Source organism: Notechis scutatus, chromosome 3 (genome assembly GCF_049901735.1).
Source record: "Notechis scutatus isolate UNSWTSFEM ecotype Mainland chromosome 3, rNotScu1.2, whole genome shotgun sequence".
In the NCBI taxonomy this organism is placed as follows: Eukaryota; Metazoa; Chordata; class Lepidosauria; order Squamata; family Elapidae; genus Notechis; species Notechis scutatus.
The window spans coordinates 112,408,516-112,427,610 of NC_142011.1; the positions used below are offsets into that span (position 1 = coordinate 112,408,516).

Here is a 19,095-nt window from a genome sequence, read left to right on the forward strand (position 1 = left end):
GTTGAGTTGGCCATGCCCACCCGGTCACATGACCACCAAGCCACACCTACAAATCAAGCCACGCCCACAGAAACGGTTGTTAAGAAATTTGAATCCCACCCCTGAGTCAAAGTTATGTTTGCACTACACTGTAGTCTGCTAAGTATTCAATAAAACTAGGTCTAAAATTGTACATACCTTATTTAATTAAAATGGTTTCTTAATAAAAATGGTAATCATCTGAGCTTTCAATGAGTTTTAATCTTTTTGCTCATCTTGTAAGAAAAAACAAAATCTTTAAAGCACAATAAAGTGAAGTGCATTCTAAAACTGACATTGGAAAATTTGTTGATTGCAAATTAAGTGTAGTAATTCTTGACTTACATTTAACGACCATTCAAAGTTACAACAGCACTGAAAAAAGTGATATGACCTTTTTTCACACTTACAACAGAGGTGGTATTCAGCAGGTTCTGAGCAGTTCTGGAGAACCAGTAGCAGAAATTTTGAGTTTGGAGAACCAGCAAATACCACCTCTGACTGGCCCCACCCTGCCCCCATCTATTCTTTGCCTCCCAAGTCCCAGCTGAGTCCTCCCTGACCCTAGCTGGGTCTTCTTTTGTTCCCTGCACAGAAGAACGGAGCTGGAAAGCAGGTTAGTGGGATGGGGAGGGAATGGGATTTTGCAGTATCCTTCTCCTGCCACGCCCACCTAGCCATGCCATGTCCACCAAGCCATGCCCACGGAAATGGTGGTAATTTTTTTTGAATCCCACCACTGCCTTACAACCATACAATCTCCATGACCATGTGATCAAAATTTGGCTCCTTGGCAACTTGCATGTATTTGTGATGGGTTATAGCAGTTGTAGTCAACCTGGTCCATTAGTGGGTGTTCCAGCTTTCATGGTGGGTGGTGGGGCTTTTGTCCCCTACTTTATAAATCACCATTACTGTGGAACCGGTGGGCGGTTAGAAAATTTTACTACTAACAGAGATACAAAAGTGGGCGGTAGGTATAAAAAGGTTGACTACTCCTGGGTTATAGTGTCTTGGGATTATGTGATCACCTTTTGAGATCAATAAACAGCTTCAATTTTGATTCTGCAATTTATTTTATTTATTTATCTATCATATTTCAGGACCACCCATCTCCCTTATAGAACAACTCTGGGCAATAGTATTTTAGACTTGAAGCCCTAAATGACTCCTTCCAACTCTGTAGCAATATATGATAATTTTAAAATATAATTAATATTTCTTTTCTCTTTTTTTTGTAAATTTTATTTGAGTTTTCACAAAAAGAAAATACAATTAAAACATCTTTTTTGAAAGCAGCATAATCCCGGGTTACATTTCTTCGTACAGACACAAATTCAGGTTCATGCTCATTTTTATATTCTATTCCATATCTTATTACAATTTTACATTTTCTACATGGCTTCTCCCCTCTTTTAATTTCCTCAATTTTATTGTATTTATTTTATCTCAATTCAAATCATTATATTTATATTTTTTGTCTGTCCTGTTTCAATTGTCTATTATCTTTTCTCATTAAACAAAATTTGTCCTGTAGTTACTGATTGGAGTATGACGCCTTTATATCTTTCCCCTAAAGTTATAACACTCAATATAATACATAACTTCCATTCGGATTCTGCTTGGTACATTCTTAAACTACACACAGTATTCTTAAAAAAAGAAAAAATTATAAATGTATATAATTAAAACAACATTCCATTCCAATTCAATTCTATCATTAATATTAATATTCATTACAGTCTTAACATTTTTCATGTTACTTTTCAATTAAATATCATACTTCTATGGGAGCAATTATAAACTTTCCATAATCAATTCCCCCCCCTCTTCATTTATATTTTATAAAACATTGACTAATTAAAGTGTTCCCATTCCTTCCTAATTCAATTTTCTCATTTATTTTATTTCATTTACTTTATTCACAAACATTTCACTAAATTACCTAACCATCCTATCCCTCATTCTAATCATATGTTGTTTCCAATTTTCTAAAGTTATTTCTATTTCAAATATAACAACACAATCTCATGTACCTTTACAGAATCCCCCTTTCAATTAGATTTTCACCCATTATCTCTAAATAGGTCCTGTTTCTTTATATCTTGCTCCGGACCTTTGTAACTTCTTTTCCTTTCCTTCTTCTCTGTCTTCTTCTCTCTTCCCTTTTTACCCCTTTGTCTCTCTACCTCTTTTTCCCTCTTCTGTATTCCCCTTTTCTGTTGCTTTCCAGTATTATACTTATTTTTCAAATTATTTTTCTTTTCTTTGGTTGTTTTTTTAAGTCTTAAATTCTCCATCCTCTTTCCCTCCCTTTCCTTTTTTCCCCCCACATAGAGTTACTTGTTCATTAAAGATGGCTTCTTCTTTGTCCCAGTCTTCTTGTTTTGCAGTCTTTTCTTGTTGTTTCTCATAGTTCCAAATCTCCATTTCTAGAAATTGAAAAACGAAGCCAAAGGAACCCTTCCCTTCTTGTGCATCTTCTTTGTACTTTTTAAGTTCCATTTTCAATTCATCCAAAAGTAATGCCATTGTAAAAAAATTTAAACAACCACCCGATTGATTTTAGTCATTCAAATATAATAGCCAAAAATCCAAAAGTCACCAAGTAATCCAAATATACACAAGCTGTTTCTTTTTACTCTTTCTTTTTTTCCCACTTTCTCTTCCTGGGGTTACTATTTAGTTGCAAAGTTTCAGTTAAAATGTATCTTTTAGAAGTCTTATTGAAATTTTACTTTAAATTCTTTTAAAGTCCAGGCAGTCTCCTCCCTCTTCCAGATGCTGCCCTTATTCTTTTTCTCTCCCTTCCTGCTTATAGAAGAAAAAGTTTTTAATGTCCAGAAATCTTTATTGTCCCTTTGGCATTTAGTTATATTTTCAGCTTAATTGCCTATTGATGCCAAAATGGATTTTTCCAATTTCTTATTCTTAATTGTCAATATAAGGAAGGAGAGAGAAGAAGAAAAAAGTCAAACCTTTCCCTTTTCACTTTCTTTCGCTGCTTCCAACTCTTCTTTGGGAGCGATGTTATTTCTTGTAAAATTTAAATTCCAGGGTACCTTAGTTATTGCTTTTTCAACTTAGCCTGGTCAGCCAAAACTTTCACTTCTTAACTTCCTCCTGCACTTTCTTTTCCGGTTGAGATCTTCTTTGAGGTGGCCATTTCTGACCACCGCTCCTACCGCCTTCAGGAAAGGGAGTAATGGCCAGCTGAGGAGGAGAGATGCGGCTCTCCTCGACCCTGCTGGCAGTCTCCCCCTTCTTCACCACCTCTACGGGGTGGCTTAGCCCCGAAGCCAGCCGGCTCGGGGCGCTCCAGCAGTGAGCCCAGGCAGAAACCACACACGATCGTGGATTCCTGCCTGTTGCCGAATCCCTTCAAACTGGAACCCCAAATATAATTAATGTTGCACATGCTATCACCACAGACCCCATCTCCTTTAAGTCATTTAAGTAAATGTTCTTGCATTGTTGAACCTTCAGTAAACAATGATAATCAACTCTAAGTTCTGTCAAAGAGAAACATTATGATTGTTAGAAATTGTTAGAAATTATTTGAATCCAAAACAAAGAAACAGGGGGCAGCCATGAAATGCCAGGGCAAAAATTGTATCCTCGAATAGGGCTTAAAGCCATGCAACATTGAATTAAAATTTTTAAAAATGTTTTTAAAAAAGCAAAAATAATACCACCACATTTCAGATTGTCAGCATTGTCCAAAGACACTTGTGTGATCATATGGCCAGCATGACTATATACCAAGGTGCTACCTATTTATCTACTTGCATTTGCATGATTTTGAACTGGGCCAAGTAACAGGAGTTCACTCTGTTACAAGACCTTGGGTCTCAAACCCAAGTCTATCAGCTTTCCAACTGACAAGGTCAGCATCTTTAATCACTTTTAATTTGGCCAGAGCCAACAGAATGTTTTAAGTTTTTAAAAAGGTAACTGTATTGCTCTTAGGAGTGTAGTGCATATTTTGGTTCACATTTAATGGTGAAACCCACCATCTGAGATGTCTAATTAATTAAACCAACTTGTTTAATTTATTGAGCCATCCCACAACTAAGCATTATTATCTAACAGCCTTATATAATAGCAGCTAAGTTCCTCTTGAAAAGTGAAAAACAATACATGCCTGGGCCTGTTAGATATAGAAATAGTTTTAGAACATGCTGTTTTATTTCTTTCTCATATCTCACCTGACATCAGTTAAAGGTGGGTGGGTTTTACCACAAAGAAACTGAAGTGAGCAAATGTAGTTTATCTTTGGTTGTCTCAGAATATTTTTCTGTGCATTCTCTGGACCATAGGTGTCATTTTGAAACCATTTATATTACACAGTGTGCTATTGTATCTATAATAGGATGGATAAACATTAGAAAAGTACATAGGATATGAGAAAGAACTGTGGTGATTTGACTGTACATTATATCTAGTGTATTTCAATTTATGTCAAGTGTTTCAAAATCATATGTCTCATGTTGATGCTATTGCAACAGTTTAATGGTACTTTGTGGTAAATGTTGTCGTATAAAGCCAATATATCTCTTGTGATTCTGCTTTGATTTTAAAGTTTTCTATGATCAGCATGATAAGATCTTTATATCCTTCCTTCTTCCCTATTCCTTTTTCTTTCTTTTCTTTTCTCATTAGTAGACTTCCAGTTATGGGATGTGCTGCATACATTGGCTCTTCTCCAGTATACAAAAGTTGTTTTTGACATTTACCAGTGGTCTGACATTTACCAATGACATTTATCAGTAACAACAAATTTTGGTTCATGACTAAAATTAAGCAGCTACAGCATGCCAAAGAGGAAGCCTACAGAAAAGGCGATAGACTGCTGTACAATCAGTCCAAAAATGTATTAACAAGGGAGATCAGAGCAGAAAAAGAAGCTACTCTGAAAAGCTAAAGAATCAGTTCTCAACAAATGAACCAGCTAACATGTGGAAAACACTTAAAAATATCACCGGTTACAGCAAACCTCCTTTTCATGCTGAGGGAAATCGACAACTGGCAGATGATCTGAATGTGTTTTACTTTAGGTTTGAGAGGAAACTACTGCCACCTATCTGCACAATCCCCATCTGAGGCACACCAACAACAACCAAGCCTCCTATATCTAAGCCAGAGGTGGTATTCAGCAGGTTCTGACCAATTCTGGAGAACCGGTAGCGGAAATTTTGAGTAGTGCTGAGAACCGGCAAATACCACCTCTGACTGGAGATTTTACAGTATCCTTCCACTGCCACACCCACCAAGCCATGCCCACAGAACCAGTAGTAAAAAATTTGAATCCCATCACTGATCTAACCCCATCACTTTGGGCCCACCACCTCTAGTGATTACAGAAAATGGTGTGCATGGTCTATTTCACAGACAAAAGCCAGGAAAAGCAATGGGCCTAGACAAGATAACTTCTTCTTGCTTGTGCTGACCAACTGGCCCCCATCTTCACCCACATTTTTTAATAAATCACTAGAGATGTGCTATGTTCCTTCTTGCTTCAAATGCTCTACTACCATCCCAGTGCAAAAGAAGCCCTCCAACAAGGAACTGAATGACTTCAGACCAGTTGTTCTAACATCTGTAGTTATGAAAACCTTTGAAAGGCTAATGCTGGCTCACCTGAAAACCATAACAGATCTGCTGTTAAACCCCTTGCAATTTGCCTACTGCTCAAATAGATTGGCAGATGATTCTGTTAATATGGCTCTGCACTACATCCTACAACATCTTGAATCTCCAAAGATCTATCCAAGGGTTCTCTTTGTAGACTTCAGCTCAGCATTCAATACCATCATTCCAGATATTCTTATAACTAAACTAAATCAGCTAGCTGTGCCTGACCACACTTGTAAATGAATCATAAGCTTCTTAACAGACAGGAAGCAGCAAGTGAAGCTAGGCAAAATCACATCAGATACCTGTACAATTAGTATGCCCTCCCCAGGGCTGTGTGTTCTCTCTACTTCTCTTCTCTCTACATACCAATGACTGCATCTCAAAAGATCCCTCTGTTAAAGTACTGAAGTTTGTAGATGATACAATAGTGATTGGTCTCATTTGCAACAACGACAAATCTGCATAGAGAAGGGAGGTTGAACAACTAGCCTTGTGGTGCAATCAGATCAATCTTGAACTAAACACTCAAAACTGTAGAAATGATGGTAGATTTTAGGAGAAACCCTCCTATACTACCACATCTTACAATACTAGACAACACAGTATCAACAGTAGAGACCAGGAGTGGAATTCAACCACCTCGCACCACCTTGCACGAGGTGGTAGGGACGATTGGGTTCAGTTCACCAAATTGAACAATCACCCCTGGTTGGCCCCGCCCACACATGCCTGGTCACATCCATGTCGGCAACAGAGGTGATACCGGTGGTGGGTGGACTGATGCGTGTGGGGAGGGAGAGTAGCACACAGGAGATCGCGGCATCGGAGCTCTTCCCAGGTGTTCCCTGGCCTTCGAGGGGAGGGCATGATCTCCCATGCCCCCTCTCAGGAGCCGTAAAATGCTCGCCACCCCTCTGGCACCTGCCAAGCCTCCTCCCCACCACGCTTCTCTTCCTCCTTGCCAGAAGCGCTCACACACTCAGGAGGAAGGCTTGGCGGGTGCCAGAGGGGCGGCAAGCACTTTGCAGCCTACATGGGGAGCCTGGCTAGCAGTTTCCATGGCAACCAGGGAGAGCCAGCCCATTGGGATCATTTGCTCCCGTTTGGCCTGGCTGACTCAACTGCCAGGAGCTCGGGCGATGGAGAAGGCACCAGAGGGACCCCTGCCCATCATTACTTTCTTCCAGCCCTGTGACCACCAAGTGCTGGTGCTGTACAGGTGAGGAGGGGACAGGGGGAGAGATGGGGGAGGCACCGCTTCTCCTCCTGCTGCCAGAGAGCCTCCTGCCTTCTCGTTCTCTCCTCTCTCCAGTCGAGCAGCAGTTCCCACTTAGTGCAAAACCTTTGCTTCCTCCCCAAAAACAAAGTGTCAGAGAAAGGGAGAAAGAGAGAGAGATGAGAGAGGGAGGGAGACAGAGAGAGAGGAGGGAGAGAGAGAGGAGGGAGATGAGAAAGAGAGAGATGAGATGAGAGATGAGAGGACAAGTGACGTCAACTTGGCCATGCTCACCCACCCAGTCACATAATCACCAAGCCATGCCCACAGAGCCGGTAGGAAAAAATTGAATTTCATCCCTGGTAGAGATCTTCAAGTTTCTAGGTTCTATCATATCTCAAGACTTAAAATGGACACCTAACATCAAAATGTCATCAAAAAAACACAACAAAGAATGTTCTTTCTACACCAACTCAGAAAGCTCAGACTGCCCAAGGAGTTGCTGATACAGTTCTACAAAGGAATTATTGAATCTGTCATCTGCACCTGTATAACTGTCTGGTTTGGCTCTGCAATGAAACAAGACAGATACAGAATTCAAAAGAAAAGCAATTCACCTTTTACTCAATTTCCCACAAATCATGGTCAAGAATTGACATGACATGGATATGCAAAACCCTGATGAAGGACATAGTACGAATAGAAATAGCACCAAATATATGGGCAGATCACAACCCCATTATAGTAATATGGAAAGGTCAATCAAAACAAAGAGGAAGGTGGACGTTGAACCCACAGACTCTGAGAGATAAAGAATATATAGTAAAATTTAAAAAAGAATTAGAAATGTTTTTTATGTAAATAAAAAAGAACACACCTCTTTACAGAATCTGTGGGATACAACGAAAGCCTTTCTAAGAGGAATAACAATTGCTTATAATGCTAGAAAGAAAAAAGAAAGAGAAAACGAAAGCAATGAGCTACAGAATGACATTAGAAAATTGGAATGACAAGCACAATTAGCACCAGAAAATGAGCAAATTATAAAAAAATGGAAATTATCTAAACATAAATTGAATATATTTGAACAGGAAAGAAATTTAAGAGCATTGAAAGCAGTAAAGCAAAATTATTTCAAAAATGCAAATAAGCCGGGAAGATGGCTTACATATAGGTTAAGAAAGGAAAAGGAGAAGAAATGGATACAGCAATTGCAAGATAAGGAGGGAAAGATACAAAACAATATGGAAAAGAAAAAAGAAATAGTATTGGAATATTTTTGTGAACTCTGTAAACAAGAAAATATGAGTAAAGAGAGAATTAAACAGTATTTAGAGGAAGAAAATATTCCCATACTATCAGAAGAAGAAAGGGAAAGATTAAATAAAGAGATTACTATAGAGGAAATAAAAAAAAGCAATTAGTAAACAAAAACAACAACAAAACTCCCGGAACAGATGGTTTACCTGCAGAGTTATATAAAAACTTAGATGAAATTCTTGACCCAATTCTTTTAGAAATCTATAATGAAATACTTAAAGGGGCAGAGCTACCAAGTTCATGGGGAGAAGCATACATCATATTAATTCCGAAGGAGGGTGCAGATATCACCCACATAAACAACTATAGACCAATTTCTTTGATGAACGCCGACTACAAAATATTTATGAATTTAATGGCTGAGAGACTAAAAAAATAGTAAGTAGATATATACATACTGATCAAAATTGTTTTCTTTCAACAAGACAACTTAAAAACAATACAAGAACAGTACTAGATATCCTGGAATACTACGAGGCTCATCCAGAAAAACAGGCTACTCTTGTTTTTCTGGATGCTCAAAAAGCCTTTGACAAAGTAAATTGGGAATTTATGAGACAACAAGTAAAGGAAATGAAATTTGGGGATAAATTTGAAAAAAATGTTAGAATCAATATATTCAAGCCAAGAAGCCCGGGTTATAATTAATGGAGAAATGGCTAATTCATTTGAAATAGAAAAAGGAGTCAGGCAGGGATGTCCACTTTCACCTCTGCTCTTTATCACGACTTTGGAAACTTTGTTGAGAAAAATTAGACAGAATATGGAGATAAAAGGATTAAGAATTAAAAATGAAGAATACAAGGCCCAAGCATTTGCAGACGACCTTGTGTTCTTCATAGAAGAACCAATAAAACCAGGAGCAAAATTAATTAAAGAGATAGAGAGATATGGAGAGGTGGCAGGGTTAACAATCAACAAGGATAAAACTAAAATGATAAACAAAAAATCTAACAGAGAAACATAAAAAGAAATTAGAAGAGGTAATGGGCTTACAAATTGTAAAAAGAATTAAATATTTAGGAATTTGGCTCACGGCAAGATGCTCAACAATAAAAGAAGATAATTATGTAAAATTGGTATGAGAAATAAAAAAAGACTTAGAAAAATGGGGGAAATTACAATTATCAATGCTAGAAAGAATAGCAACTATTAAGATGAACATCTTGCCAAGAATATTATTTCTCTTTCAAAATATTCCAATTAAATTAGATAATTTTTTTTTTAATGAATTAAATAAAATTACTACAAAATTTATTTGGTCAGAGAAAAAGCCCAGAATAAAATTAAGCTACTGTTGAGGTAATTCCCCGTTAGGAGAATGAGCGCACACAGGGAGACATAGTGAGAGTGGTGAAGAATAACACACAACCAGCATACAGATACACTGTATAGTAAAATGTAGGTCTTTACTTCCAGTAAATGGTTAAGCAAAGTTCAACAAACAGTCCAAGTCATTCACGGTTAAAGCAGTCAGTTTTCAGTCCAGGGATAATCCAATAATGAAGTCCAGTATCAAAAACAGTTCAGTAAATAGACTCACATCAAATCCAAGAATAAAGACAATCAGTAACAGTCAATAAGGAAAAATGCAGGAATGGCAACACTTTCAGCAACAAGAGAACAGCCCAGGTTTCTGGATCCATCTTATGGCCGTTTGAAGAACCACACCCAATTACCATTTTAGCATTCCCTTAAAGAGACAGTATTAAAATGTCTATCCTGGTTTATATATTTTCCAACCCAACTTTTAGGTGACTTACATTCCTAACAGCTACGTACAAGATAATAGATGCAGAGGTGGATTTGGGCTCCCTGCCTGGGAACTATACTATAAAGCGGCAACTTTAACATAGATTAAGGATTGGGCCAATTTGAGAAATAAACGAGTCTTAATTCTAGAAGGGCATGATTTGGAAGCAGGGTGGCATGCCTTCATGTGGAACCCAGGAAATAAAAGCTGCACACACTTTAATAGGCATATAATTAGATGTTCACTATTAAAGGTGTGGAAAGAAATTAAACACAAACATTTTATGAAGATCCCAGGGTGGGTTTCCATCATGGAGGCATTGATCCACCCCAACGCAGTAGAAACTGGAAGAAAAATTACATATTATGATGTCCTAAATTCCCAAGAAAGATTAATGATGAATCAAGAAATTAGAGAGCAAGTGATGAAAATAGAGTGGTGGCCATATTTACAACTCAAGGCAAGATATAAAAAAGACATGGAAGAGTTTGGAATTGAGATAAAACCAAATCAATTAGATAAAATATTGGAGGGAACAGATGAAAAATTAATCTCAAAAATGTATAACGACCTGTTAGAATATGAAATGGCGGAAGAAATAGTTAAAGGCCCAATGATCACATGGGCAAGGAATGTAGGGCACAATATTAATTTGGAAGATTGGGAAAAAATCTGGAATCAAAATTACAAAATAACAAAATCTATAAAGAAAATCAATATAAAATGTGTTACCGGTGGTATCTGTCACCCTCAAGGTTAACTAACATTTATCCAAACATGAGTCCGATGTGTTGGAAATGTAAGCAAACGAGGGGCACCTTCTTCCACACTTGGTGGCTCTGCCCAAAAAGTAAAAAATATTGGAAAAAAAATTAGACTGTGGATAAAGAAATTACAAGTGTTCAATTAGAATTTAAACCTGAACTTTCTTTGTTGGGAATGTTAAAAGGGGACTATGCAAATGAAATAAAATATTTAATTCTCCATATAATCACAGGAATTTAAAAGATATGTATTTGACTAATGGAGTAGTTAAATTAAGAATGTTTACCAAATAAGAAATGAATAGTAATAAAATCATTACCAAGAAAAAAGCACACCTTCTTAGTTGATTAGAAACATATGTTTTATATGTTTATTTATTTTGTATTTGTATATATAGATTTTGTCTACAACATTAAGATCTACTGTACATAGTGTTTTTATTTTTAATCGCTAATAAAGTTTTTCTAAAAAAAAAAAAGACAGATACAGACTTCAATGGTTAATTAAAACTGCAGAAAAAACAATTGCTACCAACCTGCCTTCCATTGAGGACCTATATACTACACAAGCCAAAAAGAGGACTGTGAAAATACCTACAAACCCCTCACATCCTGGACATAAATTCTTTCAACTTCTACCTTCAGAACAACATTATAGAGCATTGCACACCAGAACAATTAGAAAAAAAGGACAGTTTTTCCCCACATGTCATCACTCTGCTAAACAACTAATTCCCACAACACTGTCAAACTATTTACTAAGACTGTATTACTATTATTCTTCTCATCATTCTTATTACCTATCTCCTTTTCTACTTATGACTATAACCTTGTTGCTTGTATCTTATGATTTATATTGTTTTATTTAGTTTCCTAGTATGATTTTGATTGCTTCTTTAGTATCCTATGACTATCACTAAGTGTTGTATCTTATGGTTCATGATGAATGTATTTTTGATGACTATGATCATGATTCATTACTTATATCTTTTATGTATACTGAGACTTTATGCACCAAAGACAAATTCCTTGTGTGTCCAATCACACTTGGCCAATAAAGAATTCTATTCTATTCTATTCTTTGGAAAGATATACTTGTCAGTAAATAGGAAAAAACTAAAATTGAATTAACTGGCAATAGGTGGTTCTTGAGATATATAAGTAAAACTAAGTGTGTGTGTGTGTGTGTGTGTGTGTGCGCATGCGTGTGTGTGTAAAACAAATGAAAAAAGCCAAGTTGTGAAAAGGTTGTAATATTTCTTAAAAGCATGTCAAGAAACACATCAAAGTATTATTCATTGCTGAATAGTCTCATAATAACTGAAGGAATATCACATATTTGTTTTGTCTCAAGAGCTTATGCTGCAAGCAAAATTTTAATAGCTGTTTAAAGATGTTTCATATAGCTAAACCACATAATAACCCATTTTTTGTATACCTGTTGTTTCATGACAATGTCCTTTTATCTCATATTGTATATGAGATACATGGATAAAAATGCAATTTCTAGCCATTTTAAGAACAAGTTTAGTTACCAGCAAGAAACACAGTGTGACTGAAGAATAGTTCTATAATTTGAAAAATATGCTAATTTATCTGCAGAGCATCATTCCTTAAAAAGACCAACATAGTAAAACCAACTTGATTTCTGCCAGGAAAAGCCTACATGAATGCATCCTGAGTTATAGCACTGGAAGGCTTTTGTGTATACTTACCCGAAAATGGGACAAACCAAAAAGGATCAAGCAGACAAGTAAGAGTATCCAATGTACAATCATGGTTCCAACATACAGTGAGATTCGTTTCTTTTGCTTTCCATTCTCACTCTCTGCAGGTAATGTTTTCATTTTTATGTCCTCCATCTCCAGTTGTTCCTCCATATAACTGCTTTTAAATTTCTGACTTCCAATAGGAAATTAACCTCTGCCCAAGAAAAATAATCACTACTGAAGCCAAAAAACTGTAAAGACAGCTATTAAATACTATTAGGAGTGTTTAAACACAATATGTAGACAAGAGATAGGGGACTTCTTGTGACTAATCTGAAATTTCCCTTTGTCTTTTCTTTCTTTCTGTGGGTGATTATGATAGTTGATATTCAATTTATCCCAACTCATTGAATGAAGATATTTCAACTGATCCTTATTAAACTGTCAAAAACAAAACTATCAGAATTATCTAGGAATTTCCTTCACTTGGACTACCTCTGGGAAAATCCCTCATAAAGTAAAATTAGGATTTAGAGGTTTCACTTTTTTTTCAATAGGCTGGAAACAAAAATATTGTAAGTTTCAGGCAGTACAAACATTTATTTGATGAATACTGTACATATGGTGGATTTTAAAACAATCCTTTCTAAATTAAGACCTGATTCATACAAGTCACGGATTCCTTAAGCAACATCATTCAACTGGTTCCATCTAATCCATAATTTATGGGATTTGTCTACATAACTATAAACCATTTCCTATAACATACAGCTATACCAATGTATACTCAAGCATTTTTATAACCATGCACAATAAAACCAAAACATTAGGATATCTCACCCCTAAACACAGCAAGCCTGTCATAAAGCACATCATACCATCCTAACATACCATCCAAACCCATATGATTCTGCTTCATCAATAAATTATCTTTTCAATCAGCCTCCATGTTTCCAGTGTCTTTCTCCCAGCTTGGAACTGAATCCGATGGATATTTCTTCCCACACTGCCATGTAGTGCATGTTGCAGCCAAAACATGATCTCTCCCCCTCCCCTTCTCCATTATGAAGAAGAGCAGGTGGTGGTTGTGGCCATGAGGGCCTTTGTGCAACTGTGGCTTGTGTGCTAGTTACGCCTTTTCCTTGACTAACAATTCCTACTCACAGTCACTCATGCCCTACTCACTTCCCGTCTTGACTATTGAAACATGCTCTACATGGGACTGCCCTTGAAGAATATCTGGAAGCTCCAGTTGATGCAAAATGCAGCAGCCTGCATGATTTTGTGCAGAGCCCAGTGTGCACATGTATCACATCTCCTGCGGGAGCTGCATGGGCTGCTGATTTGCCTCCAAGTGCAATTCAAGGTTCTGGTTGTCACCTTTAAAGCCCTTCATGGTTGGGACCAGGTTATCTGAGGGATCTTCTCTTGCCAGTCAAATCTACCTGTGCCATCAGAGCAAGGAGGCAGGGAATGCTGCAGGTCCCATCCCCGAGGTAGATACACCTGGTGGGACCCAGAAGAAGGGCCTTCTTCATGGTGGCCCCCTCTCTCTGTAACATCATTTCCCCAGAGATTAGAATGACCCCTACTCTAAGACCTTTGGAAGGCACTGAAGACCTGGTTCTGCTAGTGGAACTGGGGAACCCAGAGGGATGGAGCCTATTAAATGGCCTGTGTGATCTGCTGTCACCAGGCGGGGGATGGGGGTGATTTTATTATATTATACTACATTAATTTATTTGATTATTTTTATTAGTTTTGTTGTTTTAAATGTGGTTTTATATTCTGTAAACCGCCTTGAGTCGCCATGGGCAAATAAGCGGCAATATAAATTCAATAAATAAATAAATAAGATATTATTAACTATGTTGTTCCCTTTTGAATACACATTTTTTAAAAAAAACAAAAACAAAACTATGTTTAAAATCTAAAAGCAGATAGCCTCTTTTAAATAGCAAATCTATAAATATACGAGGGAGCTTCTAACAGGAAATTATTATTAGTCCAAATTTCTTCCCTTACTTCAAAAGAAAGCCCAGCTATGCCCCCTTGTGGCTTAAAATATGTATTCATTAATACTACTACTACAATTAAAACCTGGGTTCACATATTGTACCAAGCCAGGAACACGCAAGATTGCTTTCCTGGTCACTTAATTTTTATTGGTTTTTTTTTTAGGAGCAGAGGAGCTTGGGTGGCTGCAAGGATGCAAAAATGCACTCAGAAGGGACAGGGTTAAGCTATAGCATTTAGTTGTTTTTCTATTCAAAAGAGGTATTTCTCTATTTTTTTTCTTTCTTTTCAATTTTACACCCCCCCCTTTCTTGCACTCTTAGTATCTCCTCAATATCTTTTTCTTTTTTTTAATTTGTATTATTTTGTATTTGTATCAGTTTTTACCTTTAAAAATATTTAATACAACACAGGTACTCTAAATCTATCAAAGAACAAACCTGTTTTTTGGTTGTTTTAAAAAAATAAATAAAACCGTGCCTCCAAAAACTATGATGTTGCTACTAAATTTTAGTAATCCTCTTAGATGACCATGGGGGCTTAAAATAAATTAAAGGTGGAATACAGGCCAGGGGCTATACTTCCCTGTCCTAATTTCCAATTCTCTTAACCATGACATAGCAATAGCAATAGCACTTAGACTTATATGCCGCTTTATAATTCTTTACAGCTGTGATCTCTAAGCTGTAATGACCCAGGGCATAGCACAAAGGCAACAGTCAAATAAGCAATAAGACTCCCTTTAGTATCTCTAACTTTGCCCCCAATGTCCAGGTTACCTTTGGCTGGAGAAAAACTCTCCCAGGAACAGTCTTTAACTTAGAAAATTCAGTCCAAAACAAGGTACATATAAACTGTAACTAAAAATCCAAACAAATCAAGCTGAAGTAATTAACTTGACAGGGCAGGAGAAGGAATTTCAAGCTTGAAAGCATGGCAAAACTCATACAGTTGGGAAGATGCCAGGAACACAGATAAGCCACGATGATACAAGATAAATTCATATTTGCTCCCAACAACTTGCTGTGTGCAGCTTCCTCTTTTATACACTGTGTTCCCAGCTGCAGCTAATGAAGGGAATCAAGGCCCTTTCCTCCCCCGTAAGCCATGCAACTCACGTTGCTCCGTTCTCCATTCTTCCCTGTGTGCCCTAGGATGAAGAGGGGGTGGGTCTTCCTCTGAATTCCCTCTCTCTTGCTCTACCTCTCTCCTGCTCTGCCCAGATGGACTTTGCCCTTCCCCAGTTTCTTCCACAGCCAATGGAGCCACACTCCCACTCCCTATCAGCTATTTGGCTTCCCCCTCTGAGTCAGATTCTGACAGGGGCATGACAAAGCAGTTTATATAATCAGCATATTGCCCCCAACAGTTTGGGTCCTCATTTTACTCACCTCAGAAGGATGGAAGGCTGAGTCAACTTTGAGCTTGATGAGATTCGATCTGCCAAATTGCTGGCAGCTGGCTGCAGCAGAAGTAGCTTGCAGTACTGCACTCTAACCACTATGCCACTCTAGACATGCTGATTAATTGGTTGGGCTGGGTTCACAAAATATATTAAATGTGCTCCAAACCAGACAAACCATTATATGTGTTGATATATATGAGTCTAACAACTTAATTGTAAGTACTTAAGAACACATTTTAGTTCTGAGTGAATGCTTAGATTTATGCATATCTATGGTTTGTTTATATACTTAGCACATACATAAATTCACCCAATAGTTAAACAACTATTATTTTAGTATTTAGTATAAATTAGTATTCAGATCCTTTGCAACAACACATGAAATTTAGCTCAGGTGCCTCCCATTTCTCTTTATCATTGCTGACATGTTTTTACACCTTGATTGGACTCTACCTGAGGTATATTAAATTGATTGGACATGATTTGGAAAGGCACACACCTCTCAATAGAAGGCCTCACAGCTGACAATGATTACTGTAGCAGAGCAAAAGTCATTAGGTCAAAGAAACTGCCTCCAGAGCTCATACACAGGATTATTGCAAGGCACAGATTTAGGGAAGGCTACAATAAAATTTCTGCGGCACTGAAGATTCCTAAGCAATTGGGGGAGAAAGGCCTCAGTAAGACAGGTAATCAAGAACCAGAGGGTCACTCTGACTGTGCTCCAGAGATCCTGGGTGGAGATAGGACAGAATTCCAAAAGGATAACCATCACTGCAGCCCTCCACTGATCTGGGCTTTATGGTAGAGTGGCTAGACGAAAAGCCTCTCCTCAGTGCAAAACACATGAAAGCCCACTTGGAGTTTGCAAAAAAGCACCTAGAGGACTCTCAGACTCTCAGACTCTCAGGAACAAGATCCTCTAGTCTGATGAAACCAAAATTGAACTGTTTGGCCTCAATTCTAAATGTTATGTCTGGAGGAAACCAGACACTGCTCATTGCCTGTCCAATATCATCCCAACAGTGAAGCATGGTGATGGCATCATGTTGTAGAGATGCTTTTCAGCAGCAGGGACAGGGAGACTGGTCAGGCTTGAGGGAAAGATGAATGGACCAAAGTACAGGGATATCCTCAATGAAAATATGTTCCATAGCACTTAGGACCTCAGACTGGGCCAAAGATGCACTTTCCAACATGACAACAATCCTAAGCATACTGTCAAGACTACACAGGAGTGGCTTAGGGACAACTCTGTGAATGTCTAAAGTGGCCCAGAGAAAGCCCTGATATCAACCCTATTGAACATCTCTGGAGAGACCTGAAAATGGCTGTCCAACTATTGTCACCATCCAACCTGACTGAGCTTGAGAGGATTTGCAAAGAAGAGTGACAGAAAATCCCCAATCCAGGTATGCAGAGCTTGTGTATCAAACATTTTTGGCCAGCGGAGTGCTGTTGGAGGCCAGCCCCCCCCCAAAACAGGCCACACAGCCCATTTGGGCCAGCAGGATGCTGCAGGAGGCATCCATCCTGTCTTCCCCCCCCCCCCATTCCCTGCCCCCCACCGGCCTTTGGAAAACTACAATGCTAATCCTTGAAGAAATCCAGTTTGACATCCCTGCCCTATACCATTCCAGATAAGTGGCTGTCTATTCTCTTCTTAAAAACCTCCAATGATGGAGCACCCACAACTTCTGAAGGCAAGCCGTTCCACTAGTTTATTATCTTCATAGATAGGAAATTTCTTCTTAGTCCTAGACTGCTTCTCTCCTTGATTAGTTTCCATCCATTGTTTCTTGTCTTAACTTCTGGTGCTTTGGAAAATAGGTTGTCACCCTCTTCTTTGTGTCAGCCCCTCAAATATTGGAACCCTACTATCATGTCACCCCCTAGTCCTTCTTTTCATTGAATAGATTTAACCAAATCTGAGCCCAGTTTCATTAGAAACAATTATGAGCAATGAATAAGCCCAGGTAGTTCAACAAATTATCAATATAATATGCTACTATGAATTAGTGAGCAGCAGAAAACATGAAGAAGGGTCCCAACAGAGGCCTTCTGCCCCCCCTGTCACTTCAAAACTCTATATTGGTGGTACACTAAGGACTAAGGAAGCAAAATTTGGAGAGACTGAAGTTAATCTATACATAAATTACAGAGATTAACAGATTAACAGAGTTGGAAGACACCTTGTAGGTCATCTAGTCCAACCCCCCACTCAAACAGGAGACCCTATACCATTTCTGACAAATGACAGTCCAATCTTTTATTGAAAGCCTCCAGTGATGAAGCTGTAAGGACCCAGCCTCTCCGCTCTTCAAAAAATAAGTATAGACTCTCAGCCAGTTTGCAGGGCTTCGGCAGCAGGCAGGAATCCGTGATCGTGCGCGGTTTCTGCCTGGGCTCGCCGCTGGAGCATCCCGAGCCAGTCTGGCTTCGGGGTAAGCCACCCCGTAGAGATGGCAAAGAGGGGGGAGATCCCAGCAGGGTTGAGGAAAGCCGCATCTTTCCTCCTCAGCTGGCTAAACTCCCTTACCCGAAGGCGAACAAACGGTGGTCAGAAATGGCCGCCTCAAAGAAGCACTCATCCGGAAAAGAAAGTGCAGGAGGAAGTTAAGAAGTGAAAGTTTTGGCTGACCAGGATAAGAAGCAACAACCAAGGTATCCTGGAATTTAAATTTTAAAAAAGATACATCGCTCCCAAAGAAGATTAGGAAGCAGCGAATGAAAGTGAAAAGGGAAAGTTTTTTTTTCTTCACTTTCCTTCCTTACGTTGACAACGAACAGAGATGAATGAGAAATCGGAAAAACCCGCTTTGGCATCAAGAGGTAATTAAACTGGATAATTAAATGTTAAGGGGACAATAAGGATTTCTGAATATATAAAAAAAATTTTTTTTTGCTGTAAGTGGGAAGGGAGAGGAAAAGAATAAGAGTAGGATTTGGAAGGAGGAGATTGCCTGGAATTTAAAAGAATCTGATTAAATTCTAACAAGACTTCTAAAAGATACATCTTAACTGGAACTTTGTAACTAAATAGTAACCCCAGGTGTCAGTCTGTGCTCCCTTCAAAATCCAAGAAAGAAATACTCAGACTCCATGGGTTAGAGCAAAGTTATTCTTTTACTGGAGAATAAAGTGAAAGCTACAGATTTAATTCCGAATCTGAGAAATTGGCGCGCAGATCACATATACAAAGGAATGGAAATGCTCCCACCCTCCAAAGTCCAAATGACTCTTCCAATTAAAAGTTC

At 38.2% G+C, this 19,095-nt stretch overlaps 1 protein-coding gene across 2 annotated transcripts in view; it reads right to left on the reverse strand.

Moving 5' to 3' along the window:
- The window catches only part of LOC148131347 (tumor necrosis factor ligand superfamily member 4-like), an 88,522-nt gene that overhangs the window by 27,162 nt on the left and 42,265 nt on the right, over positions 1-19,095 (reverse strand). The window contains exon 1 of one of the 2 annotated variants that reach the window (XM_087962523.1): positions 12,424-12,597. The exons of the other annotated variant lie outside the window; for it this stretch is intronic. Coding sequence (XP_087818649.1) covers positions 12,424-12,588 — 165 coding nt within the window. The 5' untranslated portion in view covers positions 12,589-12,597. Of the gene's footprint in view, positions 1-12,423; positions 12,598-19,095 lie in introns of those variants that run through there. 2 annotated transcript variants of the gene reach the window in all.